The 19811-nt window shown below is 32.6% G+C and overlaps 1 protein-coding gene across 1 annotated transcript; it reads right to left on the bottom strand.

Moving 5' to 3' along the window:
- Nucleotides 1–17251: 17251 nt before the first annotated feature.
- Nucleotides 17252–19102, bottom strand: LOC9299915 (cytochrome P450 705A5). The gene is made up of 2 exons (XM_002863793.2): nucleotides 18148–19102; nucleotides 17252–18064 (listed from the first exon to the last, which is right to left on the bottom strand). The coding sequence occupies exons 1-2, from the start codon at nucleotides 19066–19068 to the stop codon at nucleotides 17450–17452; spliced, it is 1536 nt and encodes a 511-aa protein (XP_002863839.1). The 5' UTR covers nucleotides 19069–19102; the 3' UTR covers nucleotides 17252–17449.
- Nucleotides 19103–19811: the final 709 nt, after the last annotated feature.

Here is a 19811-nt window from a genome sequence, read left to right as displayed (position 1 = left end):
AGAAGATCAGAATATGATCTGATTACGATAGGAAAACTGTTCAATCATGTTGCATTTTATAATATATCACGTGAAATGATTGATCTTACACTAATATATATATATATATATATATATATATATATATAAGATGATTTTAGATTTATAGGAAATATAGTATTTCAATGGATGATTTTCTAGAAAGTGATTGTCAGAATCGTGTGAATGATAAAAAACACGGGGAAATATCATGTGGTGATTTATAGAATTGGTAAACAAGTATTTAAAGTTTCTCGGAAGTAGAAGTAGCGTACCAGCTGCCGGACAAGGGTAGGGCCTTGGCGGGCCCGAGAAAAGATATAGATGCTCACTAGTAGTGTCGATCGAGGCGCTAAACGTACATCCCCTCATATTAGGGACAATAACATGTTTATACGGTACTCATCCAAATGTTATTTGATCCGGCAATTTCTAAACTTTGTCCAAAATTATACCAGTTTAACTATTCACACTTGATTAAATTATGAATTTAAACTTAAAAATTTGTTAATTTATTAATATTTTTTAAAGAACCCACTAATTTAAAGAAGTTTACTAATGCCACCTCCCCTCTTTCATTTCCCAAGAGACAAGATGCGTAGTCAACATCATTATTATAACTGATATAGTTTAGTTATAACGATTCAATTTAGCAATCACATGATCTTATGACGATCTGGAAATGATAAAAAAAAATAGCGTTCCATTTTATAATAATCTATCACGTTGCAATTTATAATCTGTCTTGCTATATTATTGCATTTTATTCATAATTCAATTCTGAATACGCAATATGACCAACCATGTTACCAAAAAAAAAAAAGATGACCAACCATCATTTATTACTAGGTGAGTTTCCACGCTACGCGCGGGCTTATGTTTAGCTATGATGTTTTACAGTATTATTTTTAGTTTTCATTTATTCTAGGAACTTGTAGATTTTTGAAATTACTTTCACATGAAAGTATGAAAGCTATTAAATTTTATATCATATAATTCATAAATTTCGTAAAATTCACAAGTACAAATTATAGATTAAAATAGAGTTCTTAAGTTTGTGAGAGAATTAAGAGAATTCAAAATAAGAAAAGGTCATCAATGTATGATATGTTCTTATCATCATAATGTCAACATTGCCATGTATTTTTTTTTTACTTGTGCACTTTAGTTTGAGGTAAAACAACATCACGAGTTTTCTCTTTCACCAAAATAATTTGAACCTCATCTATAACCCGAAAGAAGAATAATATTGCTTATGGTTGTGTTTCTATTAATTAAACCTTCTGCTAACTTTGTCTCTAAACCCGAGAACTCAGCTTCATGTATGCAAGCCAATTCATGAAACTACTATTTGCCACATAGAACCTACAATCAATCACTTTGTTCAATTTAACTACAACAAACATACACACAATTTTATTTTGTATGGATAAGAAGGTGTAAGAACAAAAATGAATGACGTTGTGTGCTACAATTTATTCTATTCATGTTTTCTTTTTTCCTTGTGCATTTTGATCAGTTAAGTGTTCGAACAATATTAATGTTAGTAAAACAATGTAGACATAAACGTTTATAATAACCTTACAAACTCCTTGATAAACTTACCTTTAACTATTTGGTGCATATAAAGCTAGCTATGAGGTTATGGAGTGTAAAACTTATTTTAGCTTTGGGAATGATGGCTTATGAAGAGTCGATGTTTTAAAATGATAGAGGAGAAGTTTAACGGTCATGATAATATGAAATCTAAGTGGTAAAAGTGTATTGATTAATGAAAGGTAAAACTTAACTTTATATTTTTAAACCCGACCCGAATGGTGAATCGGACTACCTTTTGACTCACTGAGTCATTGGGTCAACCAGGTTCGACCACAGGTCAACTGATTCAAATTTGTTTAATGTATTTAATATTTTTAGAGATTATATAGTTTTATAATTATAAAAAAGAAAATTAATCATACCATGTTTAACAAAATATAAAGTCTAACAATAATATTAGAGTGATTAAAATTTTTAAATCCAACAAAAACCGTTTGAGAAAATCGAAGAATTAAAAAAGTTCTTAAAATAATTGAATAGTGAATACACTAAAAACCAAAAACATTATATTTTCTACAAAAAAAAACAGTATCAAATGACGTCTGTTAACCCAGGCTCGGCCGGTTCAACCAATTCACTGGATCGCGGGTTAATGGCAGGTTTATATGGTTTTTTTCTGGTTTTAAAATTGACGGATATTAATAGTAAACCTAAACCGGAGAAGTGTCTGGGTCGCACATTAATGAGTCGGACCAGATGGTTTGGGTCAGGCGTAAAAACACCGGTTTTTAGCTTTAAATTCTATCTGGACATTTGACACTCTTTTAAGTGCTGACGTGTCACTCATATGGAGAGAGTTGACCAACTTTCATATATATGGGATACAAAAGTTCTAGCTGCAGTATATGGACCTAAAGCAGGAACGAAGAATAACTAAAAATGCTGAAAAGGCTTGTTTTGAAGTCATATGGAAGCCTAAAACCGAACAGATTGGTAATCGTTAATGCGTTTAGTTGTTGAGAAGGAGGCTTGTTTTGTTGCTTGAGTATGTGGTACAGATGATTCTTGGTTTTTTAGATCTGAGTGACTTTTACTTTGTATATTGATAGGAAAAGTTGAAAAGCAGTATGAGATGATATTGAAAGGACAATACATAGTATTTGTGTTTTGACAGTTAATCCAAATACCACCACCTCAGTGATAATTCATGTGAGTAACTATTCAATGTTGTGTATATGGATTTTGTCAACTTGAGTTGTATCTAATGTTTTCATTTTTTAATTCTCGTGTAGGTTGTACATGATAATGGTTTTGTATCCTTTTTATGTTCCTTGCCCCTTGGTAAATATTAAATTGTTTGTTTTTAAATTTAGGTTTTGGTAGTGTTTATAACTAAGCTACGAAGTGGTATGGGGACATTTGTTTGTGACTATTTTTTTAGAGTTATATCGGGATGTATGAAAAGAATATATTATGTCTGTAAGTTTTGGTTATTTTTTTTTGTTAAAGCCTTGTGGAGAATTAGAATATTTGTTGGGTTTAGAAGCATTAACCCATCACTGAAATGGGCTCGACCCATTAATATTGCACTCTAATAGATTTGTAAACACATATGGCCCATAATTAAAAGTTGATGTGTAAAATTTGAAAGCTGAGTCATATTAATGAAATGTTTTGATTGGAAGAATATAAAGCTGATGTTTCATCTCCAGAAGAGCCTAAATTGTTGACGTGGCGGAAGGATGGAGAGAGTTTACCTCCTTTCATATATATGATTATAATACATGCGATCAGTTGTTACGATATGAAGACTACAAAAATTCACGTTGCATTGTTTTTAATGGTAAAAAAAACTCTCACTTTTCTTAAAACTATTTAAAAAATCCTCAATTTTTTGTGGGTTTTTAAACCTTTATCTTTTCATAATTGGTAAAATAAACCCTAATATTAATAAACTCAACTTAATTTTTTAAAAGTTTTATATTAAAACACTAAGAAACAAAAAAAATTAATTATGATTTTTTTTCAAATTCGAATTTGCAAAAAACAATTTCTAAAATTAAGGTTTTTGCGCTATAAAAATTCATTCATAATTTAGTTAAGATTAGGCAAATCACTTTTGTTACCATTAGAAGTTATGTTATATAAACTGTAAAACTTTATAGGATAGCACATCTGATTTATTTGTTCGAGTTTTCAGGTTTCGGATAAAAATATAGTTAAATAATTATTAACTATATGTAATTTATATATTTTTTTTTGTATATCGTAATATGTATATAGAAATATTAACTTTTAGTAAGTCTTATTTAGTTTGTCCTATGAAAATATTTTGATGTGGAAACTCATGTACTTTTCGTAGTATTATAAAATTTGGTTAGGTTTCACGTTCGACAATTTTTGTGATCGAATAGAATAAACTTATATTAATATAAACTCATATTCAGTTCAATATAAGAATTTCTATATTATTCGTAACAAGATCTGTTTAGTCTCACATTGATGAATTTTGTAACACAGCCGAATACAATTAACTTTTTTACATCATGACTTAAAAATTTTCAATTTAGAAAAAGATTGTAAACTAAAATTTTAGAAGAAAAATCCTAAATCAAATTTTTTTATTTTTATTATGTTTTAATATAACGATTTGTTTGAATTTAAATTGAGTTTATTAATAATAAAGTTTATTTTACTATTAATGAAAAGATGAGAGTTTAAAAACCAACAAAAAAAAGTGAAAGTTTTTTATGTGTTTTTTTTTTTAAAGTGAGTGTTCTTCTACCCATTTTTCTGTTTTTGATCATCAAGTGAAATGATATATCTTATACTAAAATAACTAGGTTTTAACCGTCGAACAATTTATTTTATAAAAGTATCAATTTTTCAAAATTTAATGATTATGTATTATATATAAAAATTTATAAACTGTATCATTTTATAAAATATTTATATTTTATAGCTTACAATTGTTATTAAGTAATATATCAGACCAATATTTTCGTTTTATACAATCTTATCTAAATGAGACTGATTCGATATGTCTAATATTGGTGGTGTTAAAAATAATAAAATAAAAATACAACCTGTATTGGAGTGGATAAATGATATTTTAGATTTTTATTAACATTGATTTAAACTCGTTCCGCCATATAACTCTTCACGTCATATAATCCCATCCCACCATATAAACCGTCCCGCAATATAAAGCATAAATTTTTTATACGTTCAAATGTCTATATATTATAAACTTTTTCTTGATTTTAAATATATCAATTATAATATATAAAAGTTCTTAAAAATTTAAAATTTAACTTTTCCAGTAAAATTAAACACTTTAACTGAAAAACCGAATTAAACCGTATACAAACTTTTAAATTTGAATGCTTATTAGATTAAGCTTCCTGCTCATTCAAATTTGGATTCATTTTAATTTTATTTATAATATGACTTATAATCATTGTCTATAAAATTTTAGCAGATGTGGGACGTTGAATTCACATTTTTATCAACTAGGTAATATATGTCATTTTAAAAAATTTCGAATCACAATATATGCAGAATTTTTTTGTATATTTTTCTTAACTTTATGTATTGTATGATCATACAAAACATTCTCAAAAAATCAAACAAAGATGATAGAAGAATCATAATTTTAAATCTTAAACATATTTTTAAATATTTATATTATTAAATATAGAATATCTGGTATTATTAAATATAGAATATCTGGTTCATTATTTTGGATATGTTTTGACACGATCTATGTTAAGTATGGAATATCCGAGTCGGATACCAAATTTTTCTGATCACAGTTTGACCCATCCGCTAACAAATGTAGTTCGAAAATACTATAAAGGTATATATATATATATATATATATATATATTCAGATTATTAAAATATAAGTATTTTACCAAAAAGAAAAAGTTATATGTATATTTTCCACATTTTCTCTTTCATTGACATTTGATTCATTGATGTTAATCGTATAATCGATATTGATTAAACAAGAGTAATACTTGGGTTCACCCCTAGGGGTGAATCCTTTTATTCACCCCCTTTTATTTTAACCAATCAGAATTGGCCATATAATAAAAAAAATTAAACTCATTTAATTATTAAATTTAATCTATAACCACTCTTTTGTAAACCCAAACCGATATATAATCTCGGTACAAAATCTAAACCCTAATTATTCTTTGTAAACCCAAACCGCCATTTAAACTCGTTTTATCGTTAAAAAATCTAACCTAATCGTACTTTTTAACCCAACCCGATATTTTAACTTCATTTAATTGCAAAATCTAAATCCGTTTATAAACCCAAACTAATATTTAACCTCGTTTAATTGTTAAAAATCTAAACCCTAATCGTACTTTCTAAACCCAAACCGACATTTAACCTCGTTTAGTTGTAAAATCTAAATTTTTTTATAAACTCAAACCGAGATTTAACCTCGTTTAATCATAAAATCTAAACCCTAATCATACTTTCAAAACCCAAACCGATATTTAAACTTGTTTAATTGTAAAAGCTAAATCCCTTTATAAATCTAAACCGATATTTAATCTCGTTTAATCATAAAAACTAAACCCTGACGTTTTCTAATAAACCCAAACCGATACATAATTTTGTTTTAGTGACAAATTAGATTTTATAATTAAATTAAATTTTTATTATTATTATTAGGTGGCAAATTCTGATTGGCTAAAATAAAATGGGTGAATATAAGCATTCACCCTTAAGGGTGAACCCAAGTATTTTTATTAAACAAATAGTATTAAAAATCCCGTTCACCCTCTGTTTCAATATATAATAGGTTTAAGGTAAATGCACACATATTTAGATTATTTAGTTTTCTTTTAAAAACATTATTTATATTTAGTTTAAGAAAAATTCAATCAATGATAAAAAAAGACGGCAAAATATAAATAGTTATAAATTGTCAAATGCATTTAAATTCACATTGAAACTAGCAAAACATCTTATAATATGAAACAAAATAAAATCTCCAAAACATCTAATATAATGAAACAGATGGAGTATCTGTTAACCAGTAAAAAAGGGTTGCATTTTATAATATATCACGGTGAAAACTATAAACAAAAATCGCGTTGCATTTTATAACGGGAAATTCAACATTGAAATCATATAAGAAGATCGTAATATAATCTGATTACGATATGAAAACTATTGAAAAAATCAAGTTGCATTATAGAATCTATCACGTGAAATGATTGATCTTACACTAATATATAAGATCTTTTCAGATTGCTAAGAAATATTTTTTTTTTCCAAATTTCCCATCTAGATGACCTTTTTTTTTTGGGACAAACGTTTGATATTGCTTAATAATTGGTTTCCGTACAACAAAGGAGGAGAGCCTCCTTAGACAGAACATCGGCTTGGCGATTCAAGTTTTTAGAGATGAAATTGAAGTAGCAGCTATTGAAATTAGAGTATAGATTAAGAACGACATGAAGAATCCCGTGAAGTTATTTCGAATAGAGCTTTAAATCAAAAGATAATCATTGATTAACATTTGACTCATTAATGGTAATCAATATTGATTAAACAAAATTAACATTAAAAAGCGTTAGGTGTTAACCAAATTAAAAAAGTGTTCTCCCTCCGTTTTCGAATAGTTGTCGTTTTAGAGAAATTTTTTTGTTTTTAATTAGTCGTCGTTTTCAGTTTTCGATGCAAAATTTATTACTTTTTTATTTTTAATATGCAACTTGATTTACTATTGGTTAAATTATGTTTAGATAGATAATTAATGATATTTTTATATTGAAAAACTAACAACATTAATAGTTTCTTAATTTGTGTGTATATAGTTAAAACGACAACTATTCGAAAACGGAGAGAGTACGTGTTTAGCAGAAATAATGTTTATACGCCTATTTAATTATTAAAAGAAAAATGGGCCTTTTTATATTTATTTTTTTAAGGTTATAGGTATATAAGATCTTTTTTATAAAATTAATACAAATGTTTTGAATGATTAAGAGGTTATATATCTAGGTATGTACATCTCTCCAAATTAGAGATTAGAACATTTTATATGGTATTTTCTCAAGTGTTATTCTAACGAGCGATGACTATTGACACTGGATTATATTGTTATTTTAAACTTAAGCAAGAGTTGATTTCTTAATAATTTTTGAAGAGCCCATTTTGAGAAGTTAACCAATGTCACCCCCCTGTTTGATAAGAGGCAAGATGCGAAGACTAACCATCATTTATTATTATAATTGATAAGTCAGTTATTACGATTCGATTTAGCAATCGTATGATCTTATAACGATCTGGAAACGAGATTAGCGTTGCATTTTATAATAATCTGGCATGCTAAATTATTGCATTTTATTCATAATTCAATCCCGAAGACGCAAAATGACCAACCATCATTTATTATTATAATTGATGCGATCAGTGTTACGATTATTAGACTATAAATAATTCAAGTTGCATTTTAGTAAATATCACGTGAAATCATTGATCTTATGGTAGTATAATAATACGATATATTCAAATTATTAAAATATAAGTATATTTTTGAGATAATCGTTAAAATGTACCATTTAACAATACTAATTAGAATATTGGTACCCTAAAAAAGAAATTTATAGGAATTGTATACTTTTAGGGGTAAGTATAATTAATGTACCTCCTTCCTTTTCGAAATGATAACAAAAATGTCATTTCTTTTTACATTTTTACGTTTGCTTGTAATATACCAATTTAAATCAATTTAACGGATTGGATTCTACTTCTCTCTCATCTCGCTTTAACATTTTTTAAAGAGAGTAGGCATTTATGGTTCTTGCCGTTCGGTGAAGAATCTGACTTATATCTGACATCTACTAGCGTTTTCGTGAACTGTTCTGTTTTAAACGTGATTTAGACTAGCGTGTACTCAAAGAAAGATTGCGAGTGAACCTTCAGTCAGATCGTCACGAAATGTTTTAGGTAGCTTCAAAACATCAAGGGGAAGATTTTCAACGGTGGGATTTGAAAGTGGACGGTTGATTTCATTTTGTGATCACATCTTTCAGGCTGAGCGTTCTGTTATTTTTCCATAATTTTACAGTTTAGGTTGAATGTTGTTTTGGTTGTTGTGGTTGGTTATAGGTAGAGTTGAGCTACTGTTGGTGACTGTAAAGTCACTGGTAGTTGTGGAATTGTTGCTTTTGGTTCGAAAATCATCCTTGTTTCAAGGTGAGTGTGTAACCATGAGCTTATCTAAACGATTAAGATTGTTTGATTTGTTTCTTGTGATGTATAGGCTGGATTTTTGATGGATCCAGGCTGTGTCAATGGGTGATTGTCATTGGTTTGGTTTGTTTTCATGAATTATGTTTTGATTTGTGATCTTAGTTGCTTGAGTGTATAGCTCGTAGATGGGAGGATCGCCTCACTAAGTATTTATTGAAATACTTATGCATCTCTTTTCTTAGTGCAGTTAAAGATAAAGCGTGACCGTAAAATCATGGCGAGGAGAGGAGGATGATCTAGGGTCTCGTTGGCGTTATTTTATTAATTTTAGTATGATGAAATCATGGATTTTAAGATGTTAGATAATTTGTTGGTTTATCTTGGTTAATTTTTAATAAGTTGAATTGGATTTTTTGATATGAGTTATGTTGGTTTTGCCATGATTTTTAATTTGGAAAATTAATTAATGTATTTGTGTTGTGAACTGTGTCTTTCATTAATAGAAAAGGGGATATATATACAAGGATAATAGCAGGATACAGAGAATAAGGTAAAACCCTAATGGGTCGTGGGCCGGTTATGGAGTCCATCCATATGGTTTATAACACTCCCCCTTGGAAGACATAACCGTGCCCGATACTAAACCGGGATCTCTATAATGCGCTGGGGAATGTTGCCTCATTAAAACCTTACCAGAAAAACCTAGTGGGACAAAACCATGGTAAAGGAAAAAGAGTACAACACGCATTACTCCCCCTGATTTGAGCATCACTGTAGATCCTTAAGTCCGTGCATCCCGATCTGATGAATGAGCTTCCGGAACGTCAAAGTCGGCAATGATTTGGTGAATAAGTCGGCTGAATTCTCACTTGACCGGATCTGTTGAACTTTGACCTGACCGTCCTTCTGTAATTCATGAGTGAATAAGAGTTTTGGCAAAATGTGCTTCGTCCGGTCTCTCTTAATGTAGCCATCCTTGAGTTGAGCAATACAGGCTGTGTTGCCTTCAAATATGATGGTCTTTGATGTAGTAGTAGCTGCGCCTTAAGGAAGGCTGCCTACGTACCCGTGGAAGGGATCAAGCTACACGTAGTTCCTATTCATTGACCATGCCATAATCTGATCTTCTGAATAACCTGCATCAGCAAATCAAACTAAATCAAAGCAAACTGGCCCTTCTTTGGTTAGATCAGTATAGAACAAAACCCAAGTAAACAACGCAGGAAGAATAGACTTTAAAACTTAGCCAAACCTTCCTTTAACCCTTTCCAGTGCCTTTGGGTTGATCATGAACTAAATTTAGACAGGAGACTCACGGTAAAACAAATGTTTGGTCTAGTATAGCCAAATTCATTAGAACTCCTATGGCACTGAGGTATGGCATTTCCGGACTGAATGAATCACTATCCAATCTGAGGCTTCTCACCACCATTGGGCCTGGTCAATGGGCGGGCCTGGTCAATGGGCGGGCCTGGTCAATGGGCGGGCCTGGTCCTTATTAAATCTCCTTGAGTACTCTTTCAGTGTATGCCATTTGATGCACAAGGATTCCATTATTCACGTACTCAGGTTGTAATCCCAAACAGAACTTAATTATTGCCTAGGTCTTTCATTTCAGATTCTTTCTTTAGATATACTTAACTGTTTGGTCGATTACCCAGAGGTTTAAATCATTTATATACACTGCTATGATAAAAATACATGGACTGATCGGATCATTTTTATAGCCTTCTCTGATGAGATATTCGCTTAACCGGTTATACCACATACGTCCGCTTTGTTTCAGTCCATATAAGGATTTGTCCAGCCTTATGCAGTGCTGTTCTCGAGAATCTTTCTTATCTTTGAGCTCAATACCCTCTGGTAATCTCATATATTATCCAGTGGACTTATATAAATATGCAGGCATTACATCCATTAGCCGCAAATCTTTATCTTTTATATAGCCAGACTTAGCAAAGATTTAAATGTCTTAGCATCCACCACAGGGGAGTATATCTCCTCCATTTCTGGTCTTTGTGTGAATCCTTGTGCGACAAGCCGTGTCTGATATATCACACTTTCACTATGTTTATTTCACATAATCACAAAGACTCATTTATCCCACTGGCTTTACATTGAATGGTGTCCTTCGTATTGGACCAAACACATTCTTCTTCTTAATGATTATTAGCTCCACGTTTTATGGTCTTGTACCATTTTAATCAATCAGGTCTTTGAGTGCACTCTAGTATAGACGTGGGCTCCTGATCCTCATTCATTTCAGTTGGTACCTTGTACGCAAATATTTTATCATTGATGTCGACATCTTTTCGGTTCCATTGTATTCTAGACATGATATAGTTTATAGAGATCTCTTTACACCTTCAGGACCTTGAGGTTTGGCGTCCCAAACCTCATTGATTGGTACCTTAGGGTTATGTCTATTAGCCGGCCATGTCTATGGTTTCTTGAACCTTCTCGGTTTCCCTTGCACCTTTCTTTGATTTCCGAGGGTTCTTGTCTTTGGAACCTTTTGGGTCTACCACATTTCTTACGTGTTGTAGCCTCTGTAGTAACTTGATTGTGTTCCTTGTGAACATCAATACGTACTGGTGCATTACAAGCTGGTATGTACGATTTTGTTACTCTCTTTGGAATTATAGGAATCTTGGCAACTGTTTTAGCTAGCTTTTGCAGATATATAGTCTTTTGGATCTCTGATGGAGTCCGAGGATCTTGCCATGTGAAGGATGTTTGATTCCATGTAAGTTCTTTGACCAGCTTGTTAGTCTCTCCACCCAGTGTTGGGAAAACGGATTCATTGAGATGACAATCCTTGAATCTGGCCTTTGGCTCGAGATACTTAATGATGGTGGGAGAATCATTGTTAACGTATATTCCCATCCCCTTTTGAGGTCCCATCATTTGCTCTCTGTGGTGGTGCAATGGGTACATAGACTGAACACCCAAATGTCTTAAGATGGGAAACGTCTGGCTCATGACCCGTTAGCAATTGGGATGGGGAATATCTATGCTCACTAGAATGGCCTGATGCGTATAAGCTCTTGTTGCATGTAATATTGTGTGTCCCCAAGCAGCTACTGTCAGTTCAAGTATGGACATGTGCCACGGGGTATACTACTCTCCCCCTCATGGACATACTGTAGCCATAAAGTCTTAAGTATGTGGGCTCATAGACTTATGGTCTGGGCCAGCAATCTAGCAAACACCAAGTTTCTAGTTGCTTTGACTGGTGATGACCTTAGTATGGGTTTCCCTTGTGTATATGCTGCACACGTGAGGTCCTTAAGGAGTGTGCCCTTTTGATTTTAATATCAGCTTTACGCATCATGTTAGAACCAGGCTGGCCAATCCGGTCATGCCATTAGTGAATTTCTCAGTAAACCCTTTTGTTTACTGTATTAGCCTCTATCATATTGACCTCGGCATAGTAAAGGTCTATGACGCGGGTATAGTCTCTAAGACATTCTCATGGTCTTGGGTGCTCTTAGTAATATATGGGAATCCTTTGTTCCCTTCACCCTTAGTTTCAATGTGGAAACCATTCAAACACTTTTCTTTGAAACTCAACAAGGCCCCTTTGAGCTGGGTGAATATGAAGCATCTGAGGATGCGTGCCCTTGGGAATATGGGCCTGCCATGGGCCTGCCCTTAGCCTTCACTAAATTTAGCTATACCCGCAATTTGGCTAATCAACCATGTCTTTGGATATTTCGTTGGCATTCCGAAGTCTCATAGTCATCTATCTCATGGTCGAAATCTTCTTCACCATTGTGATGAAATGAGCTTCTAGATTCTTTTCAAACTCTCTTGATAGAGATCAATGAGATGCTTAGGAGTCATGCACGTCTTAGTCCAATGGTTTCCCCATTCCTCATCAGTGGCAAACAAGTTTATTTGAGTGTTGTGGTTTGGGTATACCACGGCCTCTAACTCGATTACGACCAAAGTCGGGTCGGCGGTCTTAACCATATGAATGGTTTCCTTGATCATATAAATTATAATTGCCATGATACTTATCTCTTTGGACGTGGTTAGACTCTTTAGTCTCTTTAGGCTCTTTAGCCCAATGGGCTTCTGATAATGGGGTAGGACCAGGAGGTCTCATTTCACTATTCATAATTCATTGTTTTGCTCAGCAAGTAGCAAAACAAGAGTTTAGACTTGCATATGTGGTAAAAACTTTTTTTTTTTTTTTTTTCACGATATTGTTGCTGAGGCAATATATTGTTTGTGTGAAAGGTCGAGAATGCTTTCTTTAGCAAGTCATTCTCAGTAATTTCCTCACCACGGAATCTCACTATTGACACTATTTTAAATAGTGCTGAGTTATACTCATTCATGGATTTGAATTCTTGGAATCTGAGATTCTTTCGATCGAATCGGGCTTTTGGGTAATAGCACCGTTTTTTTTTTTTCAACTCTGTCCTGAGGTCCAGAGGATTCTTAATAGTGAGGTACTGATTTTGAGACTCTCATTGAGGTGATGGCGTATGTTAGTAATCGCCTTATATCTTTCTCTTCTGGTGACATTGTTTCCTTCTATAATAGATTCACCAAGTCCTTTTTCCTTTAGGACAATCTTAGTGTCCAAAGCCCATTTTAAATAATTGTCACCAGAGGCATTGAGTGCCGTGTATTCATAATAGTTGATTTCTGATATCTATAATATATAGAGTTAAATGAGAACTCATGTAATCGGTTAGACCAAGTCATGCGGTATTTGAGACCGAGCCATGCTTGTCTTCAGCAAGTGTTTTCTAAACAATCATGTTATATATATATATGGATGAAATCAACCCTAGAAGATTGATCTAGTATGCAACAACCAAACAATCGGATCATACTAGATTAGGATATTAGGATTTCGCGGTTAAGTTTTAGGGTTTTAGCATCCGCGATTTATAGTAGTAGGGTTTTTGCTAGGATTTCGGTTTTATGTATGGAACTTTCTATTTATGGAAACTTTCCTTATATGGAACTTTCCTTTTATGGAAAATTTTTATTTCTCATCTAAAAAGAAATCCTAAACAAACGTGTACTTTAGGGTTTTGGAATATTTCCTTATGAAGGGATTTCCTATTTTGGTAGCTTTCCATTTTGGGAAACTTGCTATTTTAGGGAATCTTTTATTTTGGGAAACTTGCTATTTTACGAAACTTTCTATTTCTGGAAACTTTCCATATATGGAACTTTCTATTTATGGGAAAGTTGATCTTAAACCATGACTAAGGGTTTATTAAACCGGTTTAACCTAGGATTTAGGGTTTCAGTTTACTTTCGGTTTAACTTAGGGTTTATATTAAAACATTCAATCTATCATGCCATTAAACATCTTTCCATTCACAGATTATTATAAACAATTTTAATACGTAAGTAAATAGTAATAGCGATTGACTTACGACTCTTAGTGGCAAATTAACAATGATCAATACTCAAATATAATTAGAAGGAATACTATATGTAATATTCGGTCTTAGAACAGTTAAGCATAATTCAATTATGAATTAAATTTATAGCAATGACGTGATGAATTAAATAATAATTTTAGTATACTAAACTTAAAAGTTTCAATCAGTTTATGACTCAAACGTATAATAAAACAAAATACGAATCATGCAACTATTATAATTAGTCTCTGGTCAATTATCATAAACAGTTCTTATACAGCCAAATCAATTACGTTTGACAAATGAGTCTTAATATAAAGTAATAATCAATATAGAACAAATAACTATATTTTATAGTTCAATACAACGTGAGGATCTAATATACCAAACTAAATCATAGATTAAATAATTAATAAACGTTTGTGGGAGTATATTCAATCTGTGCAGTATTAGGTTAAATACGATTTACATAATAAAACTTTGAAATATATATATTATATAATTATACAAATAAATTTAGTTTTTATCAAAACAAATTTACGCAATCAGATGTTAAACAAATATCAAAATAATAAACAATCACGTCACGGTAAAACATTAAACGAACAGGTTCTTTATAATGATTTATGGTATATAACAGAGAAACATAAGTTAACGATGAATCAATTATACAGACGTATATAAAGTGCGAACGGTATCATCTGAATAGAATTAAATAATAAATTCAATATGCTAGATGTATGTGAATTAATCGATCTATGACTCAAACATGTGAAATAAAATATTATTTCGTTATGAGAATAAAATAATGCAGCATGACTATATTGACCAAAAGATGGAACGTAGATGCTTTTTAGTAATGACAATAAACTATATTATGTGAAACTCAGATGAACCAATGACGCATAATGATATTCAAGCGTTAATCAACAGATCTCGTATAACGATATAATTAAATAAACAATCGATATTAAAGCATTAACAACCGACTGATTGTAAGTACGAGGTTACTTACCTCGACGTGAAAGAGAGATTATGAGATCGGAAAACGGACGAAGGCGGCGACGGGTTTTATTAGCTGGGTGGCTAGGGCTCGTGAAGTTTAGGGTTAGGGTTTTTTTTTTTTTTTTTTTTTTCCGAGCATGTGTCTTTCATTAATAGAAAAGGGGATATATATACAAGGATAATAGCAGGATACAGAGAATAAGGTAAAACCCTAATGGGTCGTGGGCCGGTTATGGAGTCCATCCATATGGTTTATAACAATTTGGAGATATTAGTTAAAAAATTTTAAAATAAAAAAAAAACGGGTCGGGTTGTTTTAATTTTTATCAATATATATTTATAAGTTTCTAAATTACCTAACAAAATGCTAAGACCCGTAAAATAAGCTACCTATTGGTATATGTGGCCATCAAAAGACAAGAACAAACTAAAGGCAAGGTTTGAGGGAGTTCAGGAAAGAAGTAGTTTTGACTTTTGATCATAAATTTCCAACATAAGAACCTCGTGAGGATTTACAGAAGCCTGCTTGAGGTTAGCCAAGAAGGCTTGTATAAATTAACCTCTCGTAATTAATACATTGGATTAACAAAAATGCTTGACAAGAAGATGAAAAATCACATAAAACTTCAGAGCATGCATGATGAATTTTTTAAAAATAGCTTTTTTTATAAGTTTCTAAATAAACTAACAAAATGCTAAGACCAATAAAGTAAGTTACCAAATAGGATAGATGTGGCCATCAAAAGGCAAGAACAAACTCAAGGCAAGGTCTGGGAGGGTTTAGTAGTTTTGATCATATATCTCTAACCAGGGGCAGACCCACTTAGAGAGAAGGTGGCTCAGTTGACATGCCTAAGATAATCAAATAGTTATTTTTGCATGTAAAAATCTCAAAGTACTAATAGCTCAGTTGGTAATTCTATGTGTTTTAATACCCCAAACTCAAGTTTGACTATCCAACTTGGTATTCGTAGTCTTATTCTTTTACCATTTTAACTTAAAATACATGTTTTTATCATATATATATATATATATATATATATATATATTGATGTACAGTGTTTTATATACCTTTTCTAGTTACTTATAAAAATAATTTTTAAAGTATTTATGTAATATAAAATAAATTATATAATATTTCTTTTAAAAAAATTATTGATCCAAGTAAAATTAATCTCTGGGTCCGCTCCAACATAAAACCTCGTACGTGAGGTCTTACACAAGCCTGCTTGATAAGGAGATGATGAACAGGAGCATTGAGATTAGAAAGGAAGCGATGAAGCTCATTAAGATCAACATCTGCAAGATGATCATGGAGAGGAGTAGTTCTAACGAGAATGGTGAGGCAACGAGATTCAAAGGCTTCTACGTCGATTAACCATGTTTAGTACAAATAACCAGCAATCCAGAAATGAATGAAAGCTTATGAGTTGAAATAACTCTTTTTTCTCTAATGGTCTACTAACTAGTAGAAGGCTAGTGGTAATTTCCATTTTCGGAGGAGTTGTATGTAGGTCTAGGTTATAAATCAATTTCCCTCAAGCGTAGAATTATGTAATCACTTTTCGTTTGTCAGTCGAAATGTGATATGAGCCAAAGCCTTTGACGTGTTTCTAGTAACAGGTGCCGTAGTGATTTAGAGAATTGAATAGCTTAAGCTAAAGAACAAAAAGATTTAAAACTAGCTTTCTCTGAACCCCAAGCTCTCTTGGAGATTAAGGTTAATTCTTGGAAGTTGAAGTTTTCATTACCATGAAACCCCTTATATAGGTCACGACATATTCCTATCATAATTCTAATGTAAAATGGAAAACACTCAAACGAAATTTAAAAAGAAAAGCCTCAAAACAATTTAATGGAAAATCACCAAAAACAATAAAACTCTAATCACGTATCAAAATGTTGTCATGCTTTAGACCCATTAGAAAAGCTGGTGAGTAAACTACTGGATGGCGCTTACACTCACACTAAAGAGATTAATCATGTGGAAAAAGCTTGGGTTAATCAGGTGGTAAAAGCTTGGATCATCCCTGGTTACCAAAGAAAAATAAATTGTGCCCAATAACACATACTGACAAAGCACAACTTTTAATGGGAGACATAAGATGATGAACATTTAGAAATGTTTACAGTTTCATACAACAGAACTGAACCAAACCAAAGGTAACAACGAAATCAGGAAACATGTGTGAACATGATATTGTTTGAAACAACATAAGCAAGCTGACATCTCCAATTCAAGAATTATTGGGAATTTGTAGACATGAAGTTTAAGTGTTTAGGGTTCGAGGAACAGGAGTGCACTGAAGAGGCTGAGCCATGGTCAACGTCATTGTTCCACCCTCCTTCATGTTGATTTTTTCTCCTTTGATTCTCCAATCAAAGTTTTGCACCATCACTCCAATTACACTTCCAACGACGGCATAAGCTAGATGTGATCCAGGACAAGCTCTCCTTCCGCTACCGAAAGGAATGTATTTTAGCATGTCCTCTCTTTTCTCATCTTCTTGCCCTAATCTTGAAGAAGTTAAAAACCTCTCTGGTTTAAACTCCTCAGGATCTTCCCAGAAATCAGGATCTCTCATTATAGCATAAATATTAACAAAAAGTCGTGTTTTCTCCGGTATGTAGAATCCTTTGATTTCACATGTTTCTTGGAACGTCCTTACCACAGGTCCTGGAGGATGCAATCGTAGCCCTTCTTTGACTATGGCTTGCAAGTAAGGGAGGTTCGGTAGATCAGTTTCTTGAACCAACCTTATATTACCTACAACAGAATCAATTTCTTCTCTCAGTCTCTCAGAAATCTTAGGATTGTTAATGATCTCCGCCATGGTCCACTGTATAGTGTTCGCCGAGGATTCAGTGCCGGCACTGAACAGATCCTGCCAAAAGTAAACATTTTGTAGTGAGGAAAACCAATGTTGTTTGCTTACGAATCCACATAATTAATGAGAGGAACATCTACCACGAACAAGGACTTGATTTGGTCTCTAGTGATCTTGTACTCTGCCTTTTCGTCTCCATACGCTTCCAACAACATATCCAACATGTCAGTACATTGATGATGCTCCTGCAATTTCTCTTCATGTTTAACAAGAATCTTCTCCAGCAGCTCGTCAAACTTGTTGGAAACACTCATTAATTCCTTTGCGAACAATGAGATCCCGAGCTTCTTAAGCGGTTTGTGAAACATGGCCCCCAAGAAATGTTTCTTTGTCAAGAAAATCGACTCGGTTACCAAGCCTCTGACTGTCTCAGCCTCACCGTTCTCCTCGGAACAACTCCTCCCCATAATCATCTTGCAGATGGTGTTGTTAGTGAGCTTCATTGCTTCATTACGAATCTCAACACACTCCTTCTTCATCGCCTTATCAAGCAGGTTTTTGTAGAACCGATCCAGCTCATCTGCACGGATCTTTCGCGACTGTTGGAGTGCCTGCGGTCCGAGCAACTTTTGGACCATGAACTTCTTCATGAATTTCGAGTAATCTCCGTAGGGAGTGTTGATGAAGCTGGACGATCCTAAAATGAGAGACTCCTCGATTGGAGGGGGAGGGCGAGAGGAGACATTCACGTCTTGGGCCTTGAAGATCTCGTAGGCCATTGAGGGCGAGGAGACAAGGACTATGGGGAAGTTAAAGAAGCGGAGGTGGAGGAGAGGTCCATATTTGGATGCGATTTTCTGGAAAGACTGGTGGATTGGAACAAAGAGGATAAGGTGAAGATGCCCAATGATCGGTAATGATGGAGGGCTCGGAGGAAAATCACAGCCAGCTCGTGAGTCTTTTGGTTTCCTGAAGAAAAGATCGTAAAAGAGGCGTGACAAAAGACATAAGAGGACGAAGATGAAGCAGTTTTCAAAGTCAACGGTGATCATTGATGCCATTGTTGCTCAAAGTGCAGAGAGGCAAATGAAACAAAGTAGTCTTTTATAATTAAAAAAAATATATACCATTCATTGATCTTGCTTTGTTTATTACCTAAATATAATATGTTTTCTCTTTGAATAGCGTCAAATAATTGAAAGCTGAAGTCATTACTTTTTAATAAAACATAAATCATAATAAGTTGGTCTCTGTGACACGCACAATCAAGTTTCATATATAATCGGTTTTAAGCGTGTCCATCGCCCAAGGTCACATCTAAAATACTTCTATCAACTAGATTTTAACCCGCGGTACACCGCGGAATGATTTAGTTTTAAAGTTAGTATAAAAATATTTTGTAAATTATATCTCCTTATAACATATTTATTTATATTATAGTTTACAATTGTTATTAAGTAACGATATACAACGAGTCCACGAGACAATTATTAATAAACTGAGGATTTAACCCGTATTAAAGCGGTATATAAATATTGATTCAAATTCGCCCGCCATATAAATCCTTTCCGAAATATAACCCGTTCCGTAATTTCTTAACCCGTCCCATGATTTGTTTTTATTTTAAAATTTAATGATTATTTATTATATATAAAAGTTTACAAATCATATCATTCTCTAAAACATTTATATTTTAATAAACTAAAAATTTAATATGTATTAAAGCGGCATGTTAATGCTATTTTAAAATTTTATAAATATTGTTATTAAGTAACATTATACCATGGGACAATTTTTGGTTTTA

The sequence above is a fragment of the Arabidopsis lyrata genome, assembly GCF_000004255.2.
Source record: "Arabidopsis lyrata subsp. lyrata unplaced genomic scaffold ARALYscaffold_8, whole genome shotgun sequence".
Classification (NCBI taxonomy): Eukaryota; Viridiplantae; Streptophyta; class Magnoliopsida; order Brassicales; family Brassicaceae; genus Arabidopsis; species Arabidopsis lyrata.
This window is presented reverse-complemented; position numbering and strand designations above follow the sequence as displayed.

Excerpts from the sequence above, each read along its gene's own strand:
- LOC9299915 (XM_002863793.2), bottom strand. The coding sequence starts at position 19,068 with ATGGCATCAATGATCACCGTTGACTTTGAAAACTGCTTCATCTTCGTC. Across the intron at positions 18,065-18,147 it reads AAATCAAGTCCTTGTTCGTG|GATCTGTTCAGTGCCGGCAC; the intron begins GTAGATGTTCCT and ends TACTTTTGGCAG.